Source organism: Neodiprion virginianus, chromosome 1, assembly GCF_021901495.1.
Source record: "Neodiprion virginianus isolate iyNeoVirg1 chromosome 1, iyNeoVirg1.1, whole genome shotgun sequence".
Taxonomy (NCBI): domain Eukaryota; kingdom Metazoa; phylum Arthropoda; class Insecta; order Hymenoptera; family Diprionidae; genus Neodiprion; species Neodiprion virginianus.
The window spans coordinates 28,961,812-28,984,173 of record NC_060877.1 but is presented as its reverse complement, the minus strand read 5'-3'; the positions used below and the strand labels follow the sequence as shown (position 1 = coordinate 28,984,173).

General features: G+C 40.8%; 2 protein-coding genes across 9 annotated transcripts in view; one reads left to right on the top strand and one right to left on the bottom strand.

Annotated features, from left to right (window-relative positions):
- The window catches only part of LOC124310339 (heterogeneous nuclear ribonucleoprotein K homolog), a 102,956-nt gene that overhangs the window by 73,195 nt on the left and 7,399 nt on the right, over positions 1 to 22,362 (top strand). For all 7 annotated transcript variants that reach the window (XM_046774171.1, XM_046774169.1, XM_046774172.1 and 4 more), the window contains one exon: positions 21,338 to 21,466. In XM_046774171.1, coding sequence (XP_046630127.1) covers positions 21,338 to 21,466 — 129 coding nt within the window. The remainder of the gene's footprint in view (positions 1 to 21,337; positions 21,467 to 22,362) is intronic.
- LOC124310347 (cytochrome b5-like) lies at positions 12,282 to 15,335 on the bottom strand. 2 transcript variants are annotated; one of them, XM_046774190.1, is made up of 2 exons: positions 15,137 to 15,335; positions 12,282 to 13,105 (listed from the first exon to the last, which is right to left on the bottom strand). In XM_046774190.1, exon 2 carries the CDS (start codon positions 13,068 to 13,070, stop codon positions 12,651 to 12,653), a length of 420 nt encoding a protein of 139 aa, XP_046630146.1. In that variant the 5' UTR covers positions 13,071 to 13,105; positions 15,137 to 15,335; the 3' UTR covers positions 12,282 to 12,650. The 2 variants fall into 2 exon arrangements, with proteins under 2 accessions (XP_046630146.1, XP_046630147.1); XM_046774191.1 differs by lacking the exon at positions 15,137 to 15,335 and adding an exon at positions 13,747 to 13,935.

Below are 22,362 nucleotides of genomic sequence, written 5' to 3'. Positions count from 1 at the left end.
GCAGAAGCAGTTTGTGACGTTCTTGAAAGAGAAGGAGGATTTTCTAAAAATAAGACTCGTTCCTTTTATCGTTATCGATAAAACGGTGTAATCTTTATAGAAAAGCTCACAGGGTGAAATAGAGAATGCAACTTGCTATCGACTTCGAGGTGTTTCGTGGTTTCAAATATATGTGTAAACACGCCTGCCATTGTGCAATTTGGGATACATTTTACCGATCGACGTCTTCGTTATGCCGATGATCCACGATTAACAATTGTAGAAAGCGAAGAGCCAACCTATTATAACGAACAACGAGATAAACGTCGATCGGAAAAATTTGCTCTTTATCCTGTGTTGAATTGAACGTATTAAGAATTTCTTCTCTTTCGCATTGGGGTAAGAAAATCTCTGCTGAATTCCCATCACAAATCCTGTCGTTTCACCTTTTACGCTTTTTCCTCCATCCAGTTTCGATTTCATCTTACAATAATTTCTCCTCGTTGAACTTTCGCAACTTTATGAAACATTGAATTTTCAACTTGTCGTTTTTATACGATCGTTAGCTACGATCGAGGGGAGTTGTTTGATATTGGCGTTCTGATAACGATTCTCCGGTTCATCGAATCACGAGATATTAATCCTGGCCCTGTTATATGAACATGGAGAAGCATAAGTAACGGTCGATTATGTAGTTTCGAATTGAGACTCCGTTTAACCTACCGAAGAGCCAATGCTCATGCAATTACAGACTTACCAAATGGCGTAATACGTTCTTTGATCCATACAAGTTTAAAGCGTAAACGCATGTGTAGTTCGAAGTTGCTTCGCCTCACTTTTGTTCGGACGGAAGAAAAATCGTTCCGCCGGATGCGATATCGCATGATTCAAGTACAGTTTCGCCGATGATGATCGTGCCTGCGTTCCAAGATGCGAAACAGTCTTTACGTGTTGGTTCTGTAGATAAACGCGGAGGCTGAACTCGTATTTCATTCTTCATCCGGAAACCCAACAGCACGGAAGGAGAGGGCCTCCATCTCTCCTCTCTCTCCTCTCTCTCTCTCTCTCATCGCCGAACATTAACGATGTTGTTCTTGTAAATCTCAATTCTCAACTTCTCCTCCCCCCTCTTCTCTCGCCCAGCCATAAGCACCGCCTAGCTTCGTGACTCGGCGCAGAGTTTGCCTATCCGCTTTTCGACCGTGTCTGCAGGGTAAACGAAACTTCATCCCCATCCTCATCCCCCACCCTGACGCACCATCCTCCCGGACGAAGATATAATTAAACAAAGTTGGACCGGTAACCCCGAGGACGCGTTAAATTTCCTACTACAACGCCATATCGCGGTCAGGTCGGCGAGGGATATCCTCTTCTTGCTCGTCCTTCCTCCTACCTCTGCACGTCATGCACACCGTGCAACCACGTCGCGAAGTCCGCCTTCTACACGCGTCATTATACATTCGTCGCAGCATGTAGCAGGCATGTGTTACATACAGATGTTGAGTATCTCTCATATCTATGACGTTACATATCCTCGTTAGGAGAGACTTTTACCGCGTTTAATCGTACGGAAATGTCGTTACACGTGGATTTGTGTGCGTTAACCGCATCATACGGTTCAAATCCGACGTTTGCCGCATTGATAACAACCGCGAGTTATCTCTACCACGGTTTATCACGGTTACCTGGGCAATTCTTTGCCGTCGACTCGATTAGAGAAAGCAAACATCCCCCCCCCATTTTGGAATTCTCGAATTCTTTGTGCACGCTGATTCGTCGATACTCTCGCTTTTATATTCAATCTGTCTTTTTTTTATTTTTATTTTCATTTCTTCTCATTTTAACAATTCGTTTGTATCAATAACCGCAGGCTATCTCGCATCGACTGTTTGCATAGTGTAATATTTGTTAATAAAGAAAATGTTACGTGTCTGCGGCACTTATAGCTTTGCATATTCGCACACGTATGTCTAGAGTTCACGTCGTTGGTTGCACGCGTTTTTAAGTGTTTCCAGTTGTAAATGGCCTCGTTAAATTTTTCCACCTGGACGCTGGCACGGTATGCGTCGAGTATTTTCTTCCCTTTATCACTGTGCCCTACGTATATATTATACATAAATTGCGTCCTCGAGACTCTCAGGTCGCGGGAAAAGTCGAAAAGTTTCTTTTTCTTTTCTTTTTTTTTTCGGTGTTCTTTATCTCATCGCACGGTAGTCTCGTTTCTTCTTCCCATTAAACTGTTATACGATCATGCTTGTACAATATACCGTAATTAATATCATTTACTGCACGATCTAATGTTGATCTCACTGTAATGGTTTGCAGACTGCTGAATTATGTAGGCGGATTTTTTTTTTTGTCCCTTTATATCCCATAGGCAACGAAATGTCTGGCTCGATGGATTTCAATTATATCATGATTTAAATGAGACAGGGGTCGAACTTCGTCTTGTTAATTATTGCAAATTTAATCGAACTCGATATCTGTATGTATTTAAACCGAGTTTTATCAGAGATTCCTTAATTTGAATTTCCTCTTTTTCTTTAACTTTGGTAACAGCTTCCCTTGGTCAAATTACGGAGCAAGTTTATCGGGCAGTGATGGGAAACTTGAAAGTTTCAAGTTTTTTGTGCCTGCCTTCGTCCCTGGAAATTACATAACGCGGTGTTACATCGTTTCGGTTCGTGGTCTGCCTACGTAATTATTAGCATTTCACGATTCCTATCCTTACGTCATTTTCTTCTTCTTCTCCATCGTAACGCGACTCGGGACTCTCCTCGGTTACGTCACACGCGCGTTGTCTCGGAGGTCGATTAATAATTTCCTGGGAAATTAACCCCCGGGCATTCACCCTCGTATCAACGTATACGTATGCTTTATGCAATTTATAACGCAAGTCGGTTGTCGTGAAAGTTCCATTCTAAATTGCCGTAAAGCTGCGGAAAATTCAATTGTCAGGGGTGGTGTTGAAAAAAATACTACATGTAACAATGACGCGTCAGTTGTTTGTAGGGTACAATTTTTCATACAATTATTAAACAACCGACAGGTGATGTAGAAAATTTTCGCATTTCTGCCGATACCCAAAAATCACTTTTAAATAACTCTTGAATGAGTAGATTTGTCATCAAATAAGAGCTTTTTTTTTATAGAGAGTTTAATTCAGAAAATCGCGATGATGCACCTCTAAATATTAATATTAAGTGTTCAAACTTGGACAGCGTTCTTTTTTCGTCATTTGGAACAATATTTTCGACCTGAATTTTGAAAAAAAAAATGGTCAATCTTTATTAATACAGTATATCATATACATTATACCGTTGAATAAAGCGATAAAACAATGTTTATTTCGACTTTTAAAATTCAATATTTATCGCCGCACTGACTACACGTATACATTGTACAAGTATATTTTCTTTTTTCTACGAGGCGATCACGGAGAGAAAGAGAAGTACAATAATGGCGGATATCGAACAGTGCCTGCAACTTTTTCCCGCGTTTCTTGTTCGTCCCAGGAATCTTTAATCCTTGAACAACCGTATGAATTGTTGTATCGTTGCGGTGCAGCCCATTTTTCCGACGGGGTATAATTATTTATCAGCGGTAAAAGGGTGACTTTTTCCTTCACGATATACCCACGTAAACGCTCGACGCATGCCGCGAGTTATAATCAAAAAACTCCCTCGTCCGCTCGTCGGCAGCCGCCTGCGACATGTGTCCGCGGGTATCCTATACCTATACCCTATTCCCTATACCCGGTTACACGGCGTGTCGAGGCTTATCGAAGGGTTCTCTCGCGGCCGGCACTCAACCTGCACAGGTGTTGCCAGGTACGTCAGGTAAGCGACCAACGGGTCTCTCGTTCTTTCTCGCTTTTCAGCAGCTGCCGCGCCAGGTGGAACCGCGTTGTTGTTACCCTCGTTCCTACGTTTTCACCACGGACACAGGTTCCGCCGCTTCGAAGGACTCGATTTTTCTTTAACGCAATAAAATAACCCGAGATTTGAGTGTATTAAATGTAAAAGTCATTTTTTTTACTTTTATTTTATTTATTTATTTTTTTATTTTGTTCGAATTTTCACGCGGTATAATCTAATCGGTTTGTAATTAGTTGGAGTGAATTCGGAGACTCGCGACAACTTGAGTGTAATGAAATTTCATGTTCTTTGTCAATGGAAATGGAAAAAAAAAAGAAGAAGAAGAAAGAAAGAAAGGAAAAGAAACTTTTTACGATTTACATCAATTTCTATACCAACATTGAAATATTCGTTATATACTTTTGTGTCAAAAGCTACTTATTTCTTAATATTTTTGTACTCTTGAAATTTTTAATTTTGGGAACAAATATAATGGTTAAATAAAATATCTTACAATTAGTTTATCGGGCGAATAGTTTTTTTCACGGTCAAAACCATTCGATCATTGTCAAACGGATCTGAGATTATTATATTCTACCGTTTTGTTGAAGTTAATACGTCTGTAATCATGATTGATTGTAAAATTTTTTACACTTGTAATAAGTGTAAGAAGAATTTTTCACACAATACAACACATATACTGTAGAATATTTCTGGTAACTTTTATGAAACGAAAATTTGATTTTTTAAAAATTTACCGATCCCCGTGTTAAGATAAAATAATTTATTACACCCTGAGGCGGAAAAAATACACGCGATGAAAAAAGTATGAGCCTTAGATATATATATATATATATATATATATATATATAACTGGGAAGCTCCGATAAGCCGTGGATTAAAAATATACCGTTCCACGTTTCGTTTGAGGAGTAAAATTTTAAACGAGTGTTACTTTTTTTTTTTTTTTCCTTCCTCTTCTTTCCCTCTCCTTCTCCCCTCAGTGGTGGCGTCTGGCGGTGATGTTTGCATACGCCGGAACGACGTGTTCGTGTACAGAGGCTCGGTCCGGATTCGACGCAATGCACGCGTGTATGTTGCGTGCACACGCAACTCGAGAGAGAGAGAGAGAGAGAAAAAGAGGAAGAGAGGAAGAGAGGAAGCGTGCGTCTGTTGCAGGCCACCGCATCGAGGAGAACAGATGCTCGGTTCGGACCGGCGGCAATTAGAACGAATCACGCAGTTCTAACCGCGACCTAACCTCGGGGCGCAGGACTCAGTTTAGCCCCTCCGGTTCCTCAGTTATTCCTCGACACTCGGAGGGTGAACGTCGCCCTTACGTAAGTCGAGATGTGCCGGATCCGCGTCTCCGAGATCGCTTCTGTATTCTGCTATTTTCCCCTCGTCGTTTTCGTCGCTACGAGGAAGTTTTTCCTCTGGTCGATTCTATTTCCTCGACAATTTTTTATTTTTTTTATTTTTTTTTATTTTCTCGTTTCACCCTCGCATCAATTCGCGATGGAATCCGACGTCGAGACGGTTTGAGGACGTCTTCGGTTATCGGTAGTATATATAAGTTGGCGACCGAGGGTGAGTTTAATCATCGTTCATTACATGTATGTAAGTATGCTGTGGCGTAAGTATAACAATCGAGTTGTTTACACATTCAACGAGAAAGTTTCTTCGCTCGGCATGCGCTTTTTCTTCTTCTTCTTCTTCTTCTTCTTCTTCTTTGTGCGAGGAGAGAAAAATTTCTACCCCTACCATCCTCCGGGTCAGATTGGTCGTATAAATATACAAGTTTCGAGATCAATTTCAAACTTTTGTATAGAGTACCGTGGAATATCGAATATATTTGTACACGTATATAAAAAAGGATCGGTAAACACTGTTCGATCGGTCTTCTCCGTTCTTGATAGACTTTTGTACGCCAACTTTTGTAATTCCGAAAGTTCCAAGCACGGTACCTCGGATTATAGAAAACTAGAACGAACACGGAGCCTGGGGGTTATAGATCGGTGAATGGATTGTAATAGGAAACGATACAATCGGAGGTACTTTTTTTTTTTTTTGCTTTATCCTATAAGTCAGTTTACGCCATTCGCGATTTTTCCCTCAGTCCAGAGTCTGCCGTGTAATGCTGATATAATTGAATTATATCATCTACATGTGATGTGCGTACATTAATGATTTCGCCGATTCTTTACCCTTTGAAATCGTAAAGTCGTACCTGAACCAGCACGCTGCAGCTTCTCGCGATATTTTTCGGTTTTCTTTGAAACGTTCTCTATTGAATTTTTTTCCAAATTCCCGGATAACTTACGGCGGTGTTGATTCGTCGAGTTCTTCGTAACTTCATACCTCGACACATTTTTCTAAAGTGTCTTAATGTGTAATTCGATATTTCGCAGACCGGTTATATGATAGAAAAAAAGCGAGTCATTTGACAACCGTACAGGTAGGCACAAATGGTTATTCGATGTGATCGATCGATTGATTTATATACTTCGTTGCTCACAAAATTAGTCGAATCAATTCGAGACGAGGCTATGTAATACAAACAAAGACGAATATAGAGAGGATCGAGGGAGTTGGGATAAATAGACAAGAAGTAGGTATATAGGCACGTATAAACGATCAAATATTTACAAATCCGAGATAGCATCACTCGAAATTGGTGGTGGTGGTGGTGGTGGTCAAGTCTCGAAGGTTGTTTCACTGGGTGCAGCGGTACAGACCAAACGACCACGAACTTTGAAACGCCAGGGAGGCGGCGACCTGTAAATAAATAATCAAACCGCGCCTCGTTTCGTCGTAAAGTCAGCCACCGCACGCCGAAGTTTCCTTCCCGCACCTTTCCGAAGTAAGACTAGACGCTGTTTTTACCTTTGCCCTTAATCTTCGTTTTTTCCCCGTTGAATCGTATTGTTTATTTCGCGCAATCCCCGGCAAATCATTTCGGAGGAAAAGTTGAGCGTAATCTAAGCCGGGCTCAATTTGACGCTCCTCCCCTCTTCTCTTTTCCTCTCACATTTTTATTTTCCTCGACTCAGTCGCCCCAATCGCGTCCCCTTTTCCTCTCCTCTTTCTCCCTCTTTTCTTCCAACTCTCATCCTTGGAAATTCCTCCACCTTTTCTCGAAATTCTTTCTCATCTTTCGTCCCGGCACGAGGTTCGGGTTATTCATGGTGTACGTCTCAATCTTCTTCGCAACCTTGCCTAAACAACTCTGCTGGATACACTCGAAGTGTTTTCGGTGTTACCCGCCGATCATCCGCTTGATCCTCGGCAGCTCGCGTAACGATCGATATTATCGGTAAACCAAGCGGGCGATTCGATGATCTATAACGAGCGCAAATCAGTTTGGAATTTTGTAGCATATTGTCAATGTTTGAAATTTATTTCTCGTTGTCTGGTTAAAAAAATATATATATATATATATATATATATATATGTATATGTATATAAATCGAGTGAAGTGCGATCGTATTATGCGAATGGAAAATTTGTAATCCCGGGCAAAATCTATTTTCGCACAGCATAGATTCGTTATTTTTGGCTTATCGATTGAGGTACGCTGCGAAGGGTTCGTCGAGTCAATTCCGAGTAATTTTAATTAGGCAAGACGAGATGTGATCGGTTCGCGTTTAGTGTTACCGAATGTCGTGGGAGCAGTGTTTAATCGAACGAATCCTACTTGTATTTAATACTAAATACCTGCTACGATTTCGAGGAAAAAGAGACGCGAGAGCACATGGAATGAAGCATCTGTAGGAGATCAGATATCTATGTATCGTATAAACAATTTGAATTTACCAAAGTCAAAAGGCGTTCGGATACACGTAGCAGGTTTATAATTTGATCAGTATTTCCGTGCTTGTAATTGTACCGAGTTTCCTGCCCACGTATCATTTCAATGTAATCACGTGATATTGAATTCTCGACATCTCGTTGTCGCTCGACTCGTGTTTCGGCTGCTAGGCGGCCAAGAAAACCCCTCAAGTGTTACGAAATCGGAAACTGGGCCAAAGGCTGTTTCCGGTATGGTCTCGTTTTCGAAAATTACTCTCCTTCTCCGTTTCTCCTCTCTCGAAAACGGAAATCGGAATTACAAACGCGTTTATTCGACGATTAATCAGAACCCCGAGCTGCCGCTGACGAACGAATGGATTGAAAAGTTTTTACCTCACCCCGGATTTCGGCGCGGGTAAAACAATAAAACGGAGAAAATACTACGCGAGATGGGGAAAAGGAGAACGGAAGAGAAGACGGGGGAGATGCGTATTTGCTAGCCGTTACCTTTGTCTCGCGCTCTCATCTTCCGGTGTATTTCTCCCCACGCGCGAAAGTATCCCATTTCCTGTCTGATATTACACAGTGGTTCCCTCCACTTCCTGCTCCTTCTTTACCTGTGTCGATTCTTTTTTCTTCTCCCTCCTTTTTTTTTTTCTCCTTTTCTCGCGATATCTCAATTTTTTCTTCCATATCTCTTGTATACCGTACGTATATTTTTGTTCCTATATCTACCTACATGTATGACACACACACACGCACACACACGAGCGCGCGCATATTTATTTCGCTTGTCATAAAAGAAATGAAAAGATGAAGACCGCGAGATATTTGCCATCTAATACATGCGCGCGTACATAGCGTCTGTGTAAAATCTCTACTTTGATTTCATATTTCCATTCGCATTCTCTTCTTCGTTTTTCATTGATCTTATTCTTATCGCGCATATCTCTAGTTTGTTTGACGCGTTTTTGATCTTTTTCGAGTAACAGGAAGGTAGATATACTATATTTACGATATTTTATACATCGGACAACCAGTTCATTAGCCGTAATGAGAACAAAAATCGTCCCGTTTATAATCACGAGGTTATTATCGATTCGCTATTGAAAATAATAAAAGTAACGCAGAAGATTGCACATCTTATTCGTTTCAATTAATTCGTTGACAAATACTTTTCACATACAAAAATGTTTTCAATCTGATTGCAAGTTGAGAATGTTTTTGGTGCAGGAGACTAAGAATAAAATCATTAACGACAGAGATGGAAAGAGTGAGGGAGAGAAAGAACCAGAACAAGAGCAAGAGCGAACGAACGAACGAACGAACGAAGAAACGAACGAATGATAAAAGAGCAACCTTCCGTTGCAGTCACTTGGGAACTTCTTGGAAGTCGCGATATAATATCGCTAAAAGCTTTTTAATAAACAGTGTTGTATTCTTTTTTCATCTCTTCGGGGCTTCCTTCCTTTTTTTTTTTCGTTTATTTTCCCCTCGACTCCTACGAACACGATATAAGCTCTATGTCCGATCCGTAGACTGGGTGAGCTTTCGGTTCGGTGCAAGCGGCAGAAACTACCACCACGAAAATCCCCTGAATACGTAACGCGTGGCGCACGGCTTCGGTTACTCAATTGTTTCCCAGGGGGAATCCCCGCACACACTTTCATGTCGCGTTGTGTACAGATAACGGGAAAAAGATGTACGGATAAAGCAGCCAAGAGGGAGACAGAGAAAACTGAGATAGTCACGTTCGATGTACTTTGAAACCCGCTAGTTTCACACCCGGCCATTACGCCACGCATGCAACGTTAGAAGTCTATAATACGCGACTATGTACCGAAATAATGCACGTGTCGTGACTGATTTCTCGATTATATTTTACCACTTTGTGTTTTTCCCTTCATTTCCGGAATGTTTTTTTTTATGCGTAGAGCAGCGTCGTAAAGTCTTTTCTAATCTTGCATTCGCTGGCGGGAGAATTTTTCTTTTCGTCCGTGTATTTTTTTTTTTTGTTTCTTCTTGTTCTTGTTTGATTTTTAGAAAAAAAATTCCCGTTTGCCTTGAAACGTTACTTTTTCACATGACACATTTTTATCAGAGCTTTTGTCGGGAAGGAAACGTTGGACGATTGAACTCTTTGAGAAAATCTGCTCCTTTCAACGATACGACGAATCGAATGTGACTTCTTCTTCCAGGATTCTCGTATTTGTACCTCTCACGTACGATAAACGTTGAAAATTGTGTTTTTCGCCGAATCGCAGGACTAACTCAAATCGTAAGTTTAACGACAGACGAATTGCAACTATAATTTATCCGTGCACAATTATCCAAGTATTTCTACCTCCAATTGTTGCACCTATTTCGAGTCATGTCACATAATTAGGTTAGCAAAACCGGATACGCTGACTAAGCCGCCTCGTTGTTTCTCACACCACTTTTTGAGGTCTATTGAAAATTGTGCGTGCGTGCAGGGTGCGGTCTAGCGGCCATTCGAAACGTTCATTTAGCCGTGAATTCGGTGCGGTTTCGTCCGCGTATCCTGCAGCCTTCTCTCTCCCTCCCTCTCCCTCTCCCTCTCTCTCTCCTACCCCTCGCCGTTTCTCTCGACAACACCAGCTGCTGTTCTTCGCACACTCGTTATCACCCTTGCACCATTACGCGAGGCGTACGTACGTATACCTACCTCGAATTCCCAGCCGCGCAGTAAACCGTGGTGCGGTCCTCGTCCCCGAGTCTAGGTCCTACCTACCACCTACCACCTACTACCTACCTGCGGCGCAATTTCGACCCCCCGCAGCGAGTACCAACCTACTCTTGCGGCGTATACACGGAGCGAGGCTTAGACGCCCGCTATGAACGTGTCGAAACACAAAGGGCCGAGTGTCATCACTCCTGGTTCACCATCCTTTACCGGTGTGAAGCTCTCAAAAAATAAAAAATAAAATAAAAACAAAAAACCTGCCACTGTTGTACGAGGCGACGAGGACGACGTTGACGACGCGCGACAAATTAACGGGTACTCGTCGTTTCACGGAAACTCCGGCATTAGCATGTACACTCAACAATTGTTACCAGACACTACGATGATTGTATGACGACGAAATTTCATATCGTATCTGAAAACTGCCCGACTATATTGCGTGGGATGGAAATATACGGCACGGGAAGAACGAGCTCGTGTCGCGCTGACGGGAAAAAGAAGAAGAGAAGGGACGTTTTTACGTGCGGTATCGCGTTGGATCGGATTCCGGGGGTATTTGGAACGTCGACGATTATTTATCGAGTATTGTCAGGGTTCGTGTCACATTACATATATTTGTATAATTTATTATCGACAGGCTGAAGTTGTCGGAAAACATAATTGTTTGGGTGTAAGTTGGAAATGTTGGGCAGAAATCTTTTTACAATATCTCATCGTTCGCCTACCGTTTTGCACATTTTATCCTCGCAGTGCCGAGAGGGTTGAAAACTATGAAACGTATAACTTTTAGACGCGGTCTGGTATTACCGACGGTGAAATTCGTATCACAATGCTCTACCGGCGAGATTGCTGCGAATCTTCAACGAAGCGCAGCAGCGACGAGTTTTAGTGTTTTCTGTTTATATGTCAGCATTCGTGAAATATATGTATGTAATAAATGGAACCCGGTGAGAAAGAAATTCGCGAGTGAGAATACCGGGCAGATACCGTTTTACATGTATATCTCCTCAAATATGTAGAAGAACGATTTTCCCCTCGAATTGGTACACAATGCCGGGAGGTATGGCGTTCCGATATTGAGTAAAATTTGACGCAACACTTGGAAATGTCGAGCTTGATACGTATTTCACTTTACCCCATTTCCCTCCTTTCGCACAAACCGGGTTCTCCGCAGAAGGCAGGTAACCGCTTTTCAAATTTAACTTTGAGGATATCGGAAACTTGAAAACTTTTCACCTGTTTCCCGTTTCGATGTATCTAATTCGTTTTTTTTGCACAGTCGTCAGGAAATATTTTTCGAACTATCGTACGATAGGCGGAGTCGTAGGATATTTTTGAAAAAAATTATAATCGTCGGTGAATCGATGACGTAGAAAGAGAAGAGAAAACTGATCGAACGATATGCAGGAGTTACGAATCCACCGCGACATGTCTTAGAATTCGAGACAGCAAACCACCCCAATGAACATTCGCATCTATTTATACCCCACTGTACAAAACCTAAATACAGATTTACGATTCACAAATCGTTGCCAGACAATACGGCAGCTTTCCCTCAATTTCACCCCCCACAGTTATTCTCGCATCGTTAAATCTCCAGTTCGTCCCCTTCTATCTCCGGCAATCAGCCAATCAGTTCGATTTATTGACACGTGCAATTCTTTCAGTTATTACGGTCATCGGACCGTTAATTTAGAAAAAAAATATTGTTGTTTTTTTCTTTTCTTCCTTCGATCATTGTTATCAATATTATTACTTTTATATCATCTTCATTCGTAAGGGTAGTAAACTTGTCAGATGAGAACAAAATGATCAGTAGTGACAAGGAAAATTTCTCGTACAAAAATAATCACGATCTGGTCTTTAACTTGAACTAATCGTGTGCAGTGTTGACTCGTTTAAATTTTGATATTAATTTTTGGTGTCATGCGTAATATTTAGTTCGTAAATATTTTCTCATACGTCCTTTGTATCAACAATAGTACACGTTATATTTATTTGTAAGCCATGATATGTGAAATCTTGTTTTTAACAGTAATTGCTTAACTCTGATGTTGGATAAGCTACGCGGTGCGAACGAGATAACAAAGAATAGGAATGATTAAAAATAAAATCGAAACGTTTCATAAAGTGTACGATAATAATTGTATAAAAATAATCTCGAAGGGTGGGTGTGTCAATGTAATTATAATCGATGATTGACGAATTCAAATTTCACCCACTGTCAGAACACGCGTTCCACTTTGTCCGCTTGGCTTTGACAGCTTTTTGAAACGTTTCACTGGATACGTTCGACGGTTTTAATAAATCGAAAGGAATCATTGAGCAGAACTTGAGAACAATCCTAAGTTATACGCGATTAAGAGAACAACGACGGCCACTGCGATCAATCCGTAGGGTAAACCGGAGCCTTCTTCTGCCGGTTTTTGGGACTGTCCCGACTTCGATGCAATCCACTCGACTTTCTTCGGTTTGATATTCAACCTTTCGGCCTCGACGATTTCCCCGATTTCGTATTTCTGCATCAATTCCTTGGCGTCCTCGGAGTGACCGACGTCGTCGAAGGCCTCGCTTCCGTCCTTGTTTCGTTGTTCCGACAGAACTTCCTCACCGCCAGGATGTTCGTTAAGGAATGGTCCTACGTCGTAAACCTTGTCGTGAAGGATGAACAGGTTCGTACCCTGTTCTTTCGACTCCTCGACTTGCTTTCGCGTGAACAGCTTCTTTCCGCTGGCCATGTTCCTCGGGTTTAGGGCCCCTTGTGATTTTCTTGCTGAAAATGACAAACCGATTTCTTAACTCAATTTTGTGTTTCACTTGTTTCACGCCGGCTAATTTTGACGAACGCGTTACGGTTGCGCGATTTATTCTCGTTATTTGTACTCATTTTTACCTCTCTTGATGCTTTGTAACTATTCTAATCTACCAGTTTACCAGTTATCCAATTAAACGTTACAACGTGCGACAAAGCCTGACTCACTTTTTGAAAACGGGGAAGATATTTCCAACCGCTTAACCCGAAGAAAGCGATTTTCCCAAGTCTTTTTTATACTCCCTATATCGGGAAGTTAAGTATAGAGTGCGAAAAATACAGAGTGAAAGAGATCTTTAGATAGCTTTAGGGTTTACCAGGAAAGTATATATATATCTTATATATATATATATATATATATATACATACAGTTGTATAAAATACTCGAAAAATTACACGACCAACAGTTCAGTTTTGTGTTGCGTAATTTTGATTTTATGCTTTACTTTGTATCAAGCGTTCCGTACGAATCAAGTCTTTCAAATCGCAGTCCGACTGTAATATACATCTAAATGATACAGCACTGGAATATCTAAGCGTTATCATGTAATCGTTGCGATATTTGAAACCTTACTCGATAAACGCGTACCGCCAGCATTCACCTTTTAAACGCTGCGTACAGTTTATCCTCAACCAGTGCTTAAAAAAAAAGAAAAATGCTTGTTTCCCGACGTGTCCAAGTAATTAAGAAGTTTGGAATCAATCGCGGACCAACGATCGGTAAAGACGCGGTTACCGTTCGAATTAATCTCAGATAGAGAAATGACAGGTTTTAAAGTCTCGCGATACAGAGCTCGCTCAAACTACCGGATATTATGACTCTCCGGGTTCGCCTAAAGCGGACTTGCTAACTCCACTTGAGATATTTATCTTCTCGTCATCATGACTAAGCTGGTTGTACATCGGCAACAAGGCCGTCCGTTCTTAGCCGGTGGAATGGCGTCGCACGTCAGATTAGTGGCAAAGTGCGTGTTTCATAGGTCTCGACGTTAATATCGCATGCTTTGCTACTTCCACGGTACCAGCTTATCCCGCAGAATTATTGCTTTGAACATCATGGATTGCTAGAAATAACCACGAGTGCGACTTGTTCCTAGACCGATCGTTGTTGCTAAATTTTGTTTATAAAATATATTTACGTCATTCGAATACGCGTGAAGAGTAAGTACTTTCGTATCAGTTATATAACAATAATAATACAGTGCGCTAGGCAACTGCGCAATATTTTTTCCGTTATATCACTGCGGTAAGTATCTTATCTCGGTAATCGCCGATGTCTTCACTCTCGGCCCAACTTTGAGAAGAATGTTACCGAATCTTTCCAAACGCAGGCGCCCTAAATTCACGCTTTGGAGGCTACTGTGCGTAGTTGAGACGCGGACATTTATTAACTGCATACGGCTTTGGGTAAAGAAAAAGAAGAGAAATAAATCAAAATGATAAATATTCGAAGACACGTGGCGTACGAAATTCTTGGAAGTTGTATAATGATGGTAGGAATTTCTTCAAGTATCGATCAATCAACGTTCGTTAACGGTTCTCATTCCTCGTGCAGTGTACGAACCAACAACGTTGATATCTCTTAATGATACGACTAAAAAATCTTTCTGACGTAAAAAAAAAATAAAAAACAAATCGCAGTTCTGTACGTTACAAGAGAAAAAACAACGATTATGAAGAAAAAAAGACAAGGTCACGGAAGAAAACACTGCAATACTACGAGATATATTATCGTATACATGTCTCATCTCCTTTTGCTCCTGCATGACCATCAAACAAACATCCCACGCTTAAACGTTTCACGTATCGTGCGAATTTTCCTGCAATTCACGTCGATGCAACAACACGGATGAACGATAGGAAGGTAGAAATTACGTGGCCTTAGGCTGTCCATGTCCAGTTGATCGCACGGATCGTGACGGGCGTATATATATGTGTATATATATATATATATATATACGCATGTCGCAACAATCATCAAGTTCAACTTACCAACCGTTACTCGGTCAATCAAAATGGATTCCTTAAACGTGACTCGTACGGGAACCGCAGCACCGAATGAACAGTGAGACGATTTACGAACTAGAATTTGTACATGCAGCGAGTGTAATTATAACGGGTGAGAAATAACGTGGAAGTTTGAACAAACCGGCGGTAAGGACGCACTGGGAAAGACTGCTTCTCGCGAGATAAAAATTTCAAATGTTATCCCCAGCCGACATCTCGGCTTCTCTCTCCCACTACCAATTGCCTCGATTTCCCCTCCAATGGGCGGCACACCACGCGTCTGTATATTATTGATATGTTTATGTATGGGTGGGCGGACCGGTCGTGTGGAGAAGCTTCTCCTTGGACGGTGACGAGGTATTCCTGGCAGAAGGGGAAAACTGCGCTTATCCAAGCTGCCTCGTAAGCCTCCTCCTCAATCATATCTCTTCGATGTATGCGTGTTACAAGAGGCACAGAAGTTTAGAAGATACGTTACTTGCGGACTCGTAATATGTGAACGTTAAGCATTACGCTGCACTTATTACGACGGTTATATAAAAAATTATGCCACCGGCGATTAGGCGTAAACGCTATGCGTTGCGGCGTTCGTTTCGGAAGCGTTGTGTTGAGAGAGAAAAAAAGTAACGCTGTATCGAAATCCGGAATTTACCTGTCCTTGAAAATCCGGTCAATATGGAAAACTCTGGAAATTGTGATATGAATAATAATAAGTATAATAATATTTCAAGATCAATCTTTTTTATAAATGTAATGGCAAAGATCGGTGTTTATTCATTCTTTTTCTGTGGACTCTGCGGACTGTTTTTCGAAAATATCAATTTCGAATTACCTGCGTACGATAAGCGTTATTATTTTCTTTGCTTCAGAAGGCCTAAAAAAACGCTGTTTTTTGGGAACTTTTTTTTGGACTAGAAAGAAATAACTCACCATAGCGAATTTTTTGATATAGTTTCAAGTATATTTTTAGAGTACAAAATCATTTTTATTTTTTTTTATTTTTGTTATGCAAAACTATCAATATACAGGTACATGTTTTAAGTGCATATTTGCACAAAGCCTCGTTATTGAAGTCTCTCAGCTGCGGGAAAATTGGAGCTCGTAATGCTTGTGTGGAACAGAAATTGAACAAAAAATTTTGAATTTCCATGTTTTCCTTTTACTCTTACCTATAAAAACCCGAAAAAATTGCAAAAATTCTATATTTTTAGCAAGTTCGAAAAAAAAAACACGTTCTTAGAAATAAAAAAATCACTTCTACGTGCTATAAAAATTGTTTAAACTAACTTTTTTAAAAATATTTTAGGTTTAACTGGAAGAGAATTTACTTCTGACCATAAAAAACATTCATTCGTTTCAATCGACCGTATAGTTTTCTTGCAATCTTTCCCGCAAATTTTTAAAAAATCGTGAAAACGAAAACTCGAGAAATCGCGCTTCAAATTTTCGATAGGAAATATTATCAATTTTTGATTACTTACAATAATAATCGACAAATATCGACTTCCGTAATAAAATGGCGGTTGTGCGACATCAGCAACATTCTTCTTATACATATTTAATATGAGTTTACTCGCGGTTTATTTTTCACTATTTTTATATGCAGGCCTTCTCCGTGAAGGCAAATAAGTTTGATGTTGAATTTCGTTGAGTAACGTTATTTAATGAATCTTGTTTTTACAGAAACACCAGTGTTTCATATCAGTCGTTCGTCATAAAACTATACAAACCGAAGCACTATGTATTTTTATACGAACGTCGTTATCAAATTATTCAAATATACGAGGGACTATCTTCTTCGATTGAGTAAACCTCGAATAGGAACTGATTCTGAGTGCAGGTGTATAGAACAGAGGTAATTGCGTCTCAAGAATTTGATTTTTATTCGACATTTCGAATCTTCTTATTTACATGGGATTGTGAAATACGGTATTATACGGATAGCTCAACAATTCATATCACTTTGGTGTCAATATTTTTTTCGAGTTACCGTTACACTCATTATTGTATATTATATATATGTCGGCGATGAGCTTCACAATTATCAAATTATCGTTATCGCCTACAGCAGTTGACGTCATATATATAACGTGACGTGACAAACCTGGGTTTTTTTTTCAGAAAAATCTTTGGGTAAGAAAAATTGCTACAAACTAGAATGACCAAAGCAATTTAAAAGTCACTTGCGAATCAAGTGTACAGGGTGTTCCAATTCACAAGACGCATTACGTTTTCAGCAGATCTAATTTTTCAATTGAAAAGTGTGTTCTACGAAAGTTGTACGATTCAGTGAAGAATTTTTTCCATGCGGTCCAGCATCATAACTGGTGATGCTGCGGAGGACGGACCGGTTTTTTATAAAATTGAATCATACATTTTTGTTTCCACTCAAATAATCTTTATTCAAAAATGTACAACCTTCTCAGGAATTTTTTTTTATAAAGTGAAGAGTTCGTGAGTTACAACAAAAAATCAAATTCTGCATGACACGGGGAGGTTGAGTTATGACGAATGGACTCACTAATGCGTGCAGACCTATTACAAGGGCAATTATTTTGAATCAACCTCCTCGTGTCTCGTGTCATGATTCCATTTCAAGAAACTGGTCGATACTCAACAGCGTCCAAAAGTCGTGACGCTGGATCGCGTGAAAAAAATTCTTCACGTGTCACCCTCTGAATCATGCAACAACTTTTCTAGGACACATTTTCCAATCGAACCATTAGGTGCGCCGAAAATGTAACGCGTCTTTCGAATTGCGACACCCTGCACAATTCGAGTACGTCTAAGTAGCTCGAGGTTCTCGCAGAACAAGATGAGATCTCAAAACATGTAGTAGAAGATAATCGCATAGACGAGGACAGCCAGACCTATAAATACTAGAATCCAGGGCGAAGACTCTTCTTTGTGCTCGACGTAGTCCCAAGGTTCTTCGTCGGTGACGTTAGCCTTGGCCGCGGTCACCGCGGCTTTTTCCGTAGATCCTCGCTCCGGCTTATCCGACTCGGAATCCCCGAGGTCGCCGATTTTATACATTTCACGAAGCTGCACCGCCTCCGGTGAATGACCAATCGCCTCGAAACATTCGGTCCCGTCTGCACCCGCAAGATTTCGCAGGACTTCCTCGCCCCCGGGGTGTTCCTTCAAAAAATTTGTCACGTCGTAGACGCCATTGTGAATAATGATCCACAGATCCTTCTCGTGATTGTGCTTGGCCACGTCTTCGGCGGTGTAATGAATCGGCATATCTTTTTCTTCTTCCTTTTCCTTTTCAATTTCGCTCCCGAGAAACACCTCTCAGCTCCTGTATTCGAGAAAACAAATCCAAATGATACACGGTGAGGAAAAATTACTCGAAGGTGCAATCGTCGTCAACAAAGTCAGACGAATTTATAAATAAGGGATCAGACAATTGACTTTCATATTAAACTCAATATTGATTTTAAACGAAGCTTGTTCGCGTCAACCTACTTTCGGATTTAGACTAAGTAATTAAAAATTGAAGTCCACCCAGGCGAATAGTTGGTTTTAGTACAGTTGGCGTTAACACATTTTGCGTCAAGTTGGCGTTAACACATTTTGCGTCAGTTGATGTTAAACTTTGGGTAAACGAGAATTCCGCGATAATATAGCTTCTACAGTCGTTCAGCATACAAGGTACGAACAATGGAACGTCGTTTGGCGCATAGAAGGCGGATTCGTCGTAACGAGCAAATTTCGTATAATCGTCCTCCTTTGCAGAGGCGAAATGCCGGGTGATGGAAACTGTGAAATGTGCATAAATAAGATGAGCAGATTTATCGCGTTCGTGAAACTGACCACAGGCAATATAATCCGGGAGGATATTCGAACGAAGGAAAGAAAGCACATAGAGAGAGGCTTGCATAACATCCTTACGTATTAATCCTGGAGATCCTTTCAACCCGCAGCGGTCGTTTGTTGAAAGAAGTTATCTTTCCCGGGCACTTTTATTGCGATCACGATCGACGCAGTGAAATGAAACACCAGTCACAGTTTCAAGTGAATTTAACCACTGTTAATATATTTTTTTTACACAGCAACTGCTCCTGATATTTCGTCGACTCGTCGTGCGGCTACGTCGTATGGTCGTATTGAAACTGGAACTGTAACAAGTCACGCAAGTCACAGTCGGTAGTATTATGTGGTAACTTGAGAATAAATTGAAGAAAAATTTTCATCCGATTTGCATAGAATAGAGACCTGCTTACGCACTCCGTCACGTGTCGCGTCTGGCCTTCGTTACGAATTTAAAATTGAACCTGCACATTCGGCTGATACGGTTTTAACATCAATCCGATGGTTTTTTGGTCCTCTTATTTTTGCGAGGAAAAACTAACTCTGGATAATTTTACCGTAATATCAAATTGTTCGTCGTAACAGTTGCAGGTCTGCATGATTCTAAAGAGAATGAAAAACTTGTTGAGTGTGAAAAATTACGGCGAATCATTCGTCCGTTTCTTATTTTACGTGGAACTATGTCGACACTTCTCATTAGTAGATTCGTAGCACGCTTTCATTCATTGTCAGTGATTTGATTATAAACGCGTGATTAGACTGTTTTTCACACTTGGATCGGCCGGTAACTTGAGTGTATACTTGTGTTGTACAATATTATGCCAGGGAGTAAGAATTTTCCTTGAAACGATACGGTGCTAGATAGATACACAATTTTACATCGGTTTGTCTACGTTACTTCGTTTATCGTGTTTCACAGCGACATTGACGCGTACGTATACAGCGTAAGTGAAACGCATTCGGGGAAACATTGCGATACGTTCGACGACCGTAATTATGTAATTTGTAGGTACGGAAGACAGAGAATTGGAAGTGTTACATAACGTAGGTGTATACGGTGGGGAATATTCGAAGGTGAAAAGGGGTAGAGAGAAGCATCCGAAACGTGGGTATAGACGAGAATCTCCTAACGATTCGTTCCATTTAATCACGAAGATCAAAGCTGCGTCTAACTATTTAACTGAGAATTAGTTGTGTACGTTCTACTCTCGATAATTGTGCTTTCCTGCATGCATACCCTTGGAGCGTTTCGTCGTCGTTAGTCGGGTCGAATGTCCCCTTGATATCACGGCGACGAATTATATATCAAACGTATCGCGAGTAATTGTTACACAGTCGCGTACTCCGGTTGTACAATTTAACGAAAAATCGTTTTCAATTTAATCCCTATTAGTGTCGCAACATTGTCCGTAAAGTTTACAGGTTTGCGAAAGCTCGTGTGGCGGAAATGGTACAGACGTCGTCAGCGGTTATTACGACGAGGGGAGAGGTGGAACAACAGCTTGAATTCGCCTTAAAATTGTAAAGAGAGCGCTTTACCGACGAGTTGGAAAACCTCCCGCGAACAGTCGAGTGACTGTCGAGGGAGTCGTTCGTGTTCCCTCCGACGGCGAACCCTGTTCGCCATGGGGGGGTGAAAACGGCTGGTTCGATCCCGAACTGAACCGTGTTCCACCTACTCAGCTCTCTGCTCAAACTTCAAAGCGAGATGGCAATTCGTCAGCAAATTCATCAGCGGTATTAAAGTGGTTCTCCTTCCCATTGACTTCCTAACGAAACCGGGGCTCGCTTAGCGTATATATCAACGACGGAGATTGGCTTTCGGTCACGAACCTACCGAAAAACTTGCCTCCTGAATCTCCTGTATTCGTATTATTAAAAAACATTGGGATCTACAAATATTTCGAACATTCTACACGTCCGATATAACGATAGTTTTCGTATCATCGTTGAACGCTACAGACGAAATGTGGATTCTATTCTCTGATTTACATTTTCCTGGTCAACAGCCCTGTATCAAAGTTGAGTAACGTCGAGCACGTAAAACGGCGATTCCTATACGCACTTGATATTTTTACCGGTGGGGTATTTCCTACCTCGCAGAAATGTTGCGCGGGATTTTTTTTTTTTTTTTTTACGAGCTAGCAAACGGTTTTCATTTCGTTTCTATGTATACACGCCGCACGGCATTACGTATCTTTTCCGATAAGCTCGCGGCTTATCTCGTAAAAACACATATCGCGTCACAACGGCGGATAGAACTCTGACTGTGAACAGAGATGCAGTCAAATTTAGTAAAACGCTTAACGAGTCTTCTCGCTGGTGTACCTTGTACCTTGATTTCAGTGGGGATTATTCTTTTTGTTTCAGAAAACTGGCGCCAGGATTAAAATCTACTCCAACTGCTGTCCTCAAAGTACCGACAGACTCGTCAGCATTTGCGGCAAGCCCAGCACCTGCGTCGACAGCATCAGAGAGATCATTAGCCTCATCAAGACCGTGAGTTTTCACGCATTTTTTTCACCACTTTTGATCTTGTCTTACACGTCGGTCTGCATTGGATTGCTACAATTTTTGCTGCCGTCGTCGGTTTTGAAGTGCGGTGTAATTGTTTGTGCACAAGTCAGAAATCTTTTCTTCTCTTACTATTTGTACTTTATCAGGAATGCATGAAAATGGTGACAAAATATTGATACAACAAACACCGTGAGAAACGTGCGGCTAGAAATTATTATTCATAATTTTTCAATTTCCGACTGAATTCGTTAAAAACGCCGCGGTATAATATAATACAAATATCAAATTTGCAGATATTTTCTGGTGGAAGCGTTGTGAAAATACTCGGTACATTTGAATTCCTGGAATCTTGAACATAAAACTCGTATTTTTCGCGATTTCATATATCGGTTATACATATGCATATTACACGGTCATTGCTTTGATAACAACTTTATGAAAAAGTTACAAGGTTACAGACGGTGCAGATCGTTGACCTGAATCACGGGCTCCCCTTATCCAGGTTAACGAATAAGGGGTACATAAATTTGAGCATTACATTCAGTGAGTCTCAGGGAACGAAGTGATACAGTCTCGTTCAAGAATCATATCAATACAACGTAACCAGTACCAAAAAAAGTTGTACGCAAACGCGAACCTTTAAAAATTGCACGTTCCATTCAATTGAGTGGAAACAAGGACGTTAAATTATATATTTGCGTTAAAGAAAAAAAATTTATATCCTCTTCAAAGCTTCAAATTTCAACTGGAATCAAAGCGTTTGAGTTGTACAATAACAACAACAGTTTCGGAGCGAGTGAACTCAATTATAGTTGGTTAATTTCAACCCTGTATATACGTGTGTGTTTGTGGGTATAATAACATAGTCCATGTAATAT

What these genes read in the sequence shown, in the direction of transcription:
- LOC124310347 (XM_046774190.1), bottom strand. Translation starts at nt 13,070, where the DNA reads ATGGCCAGCGGAAAGAAGCTGTTCACGCGAAAGCAAGTCGAGGAGTCG.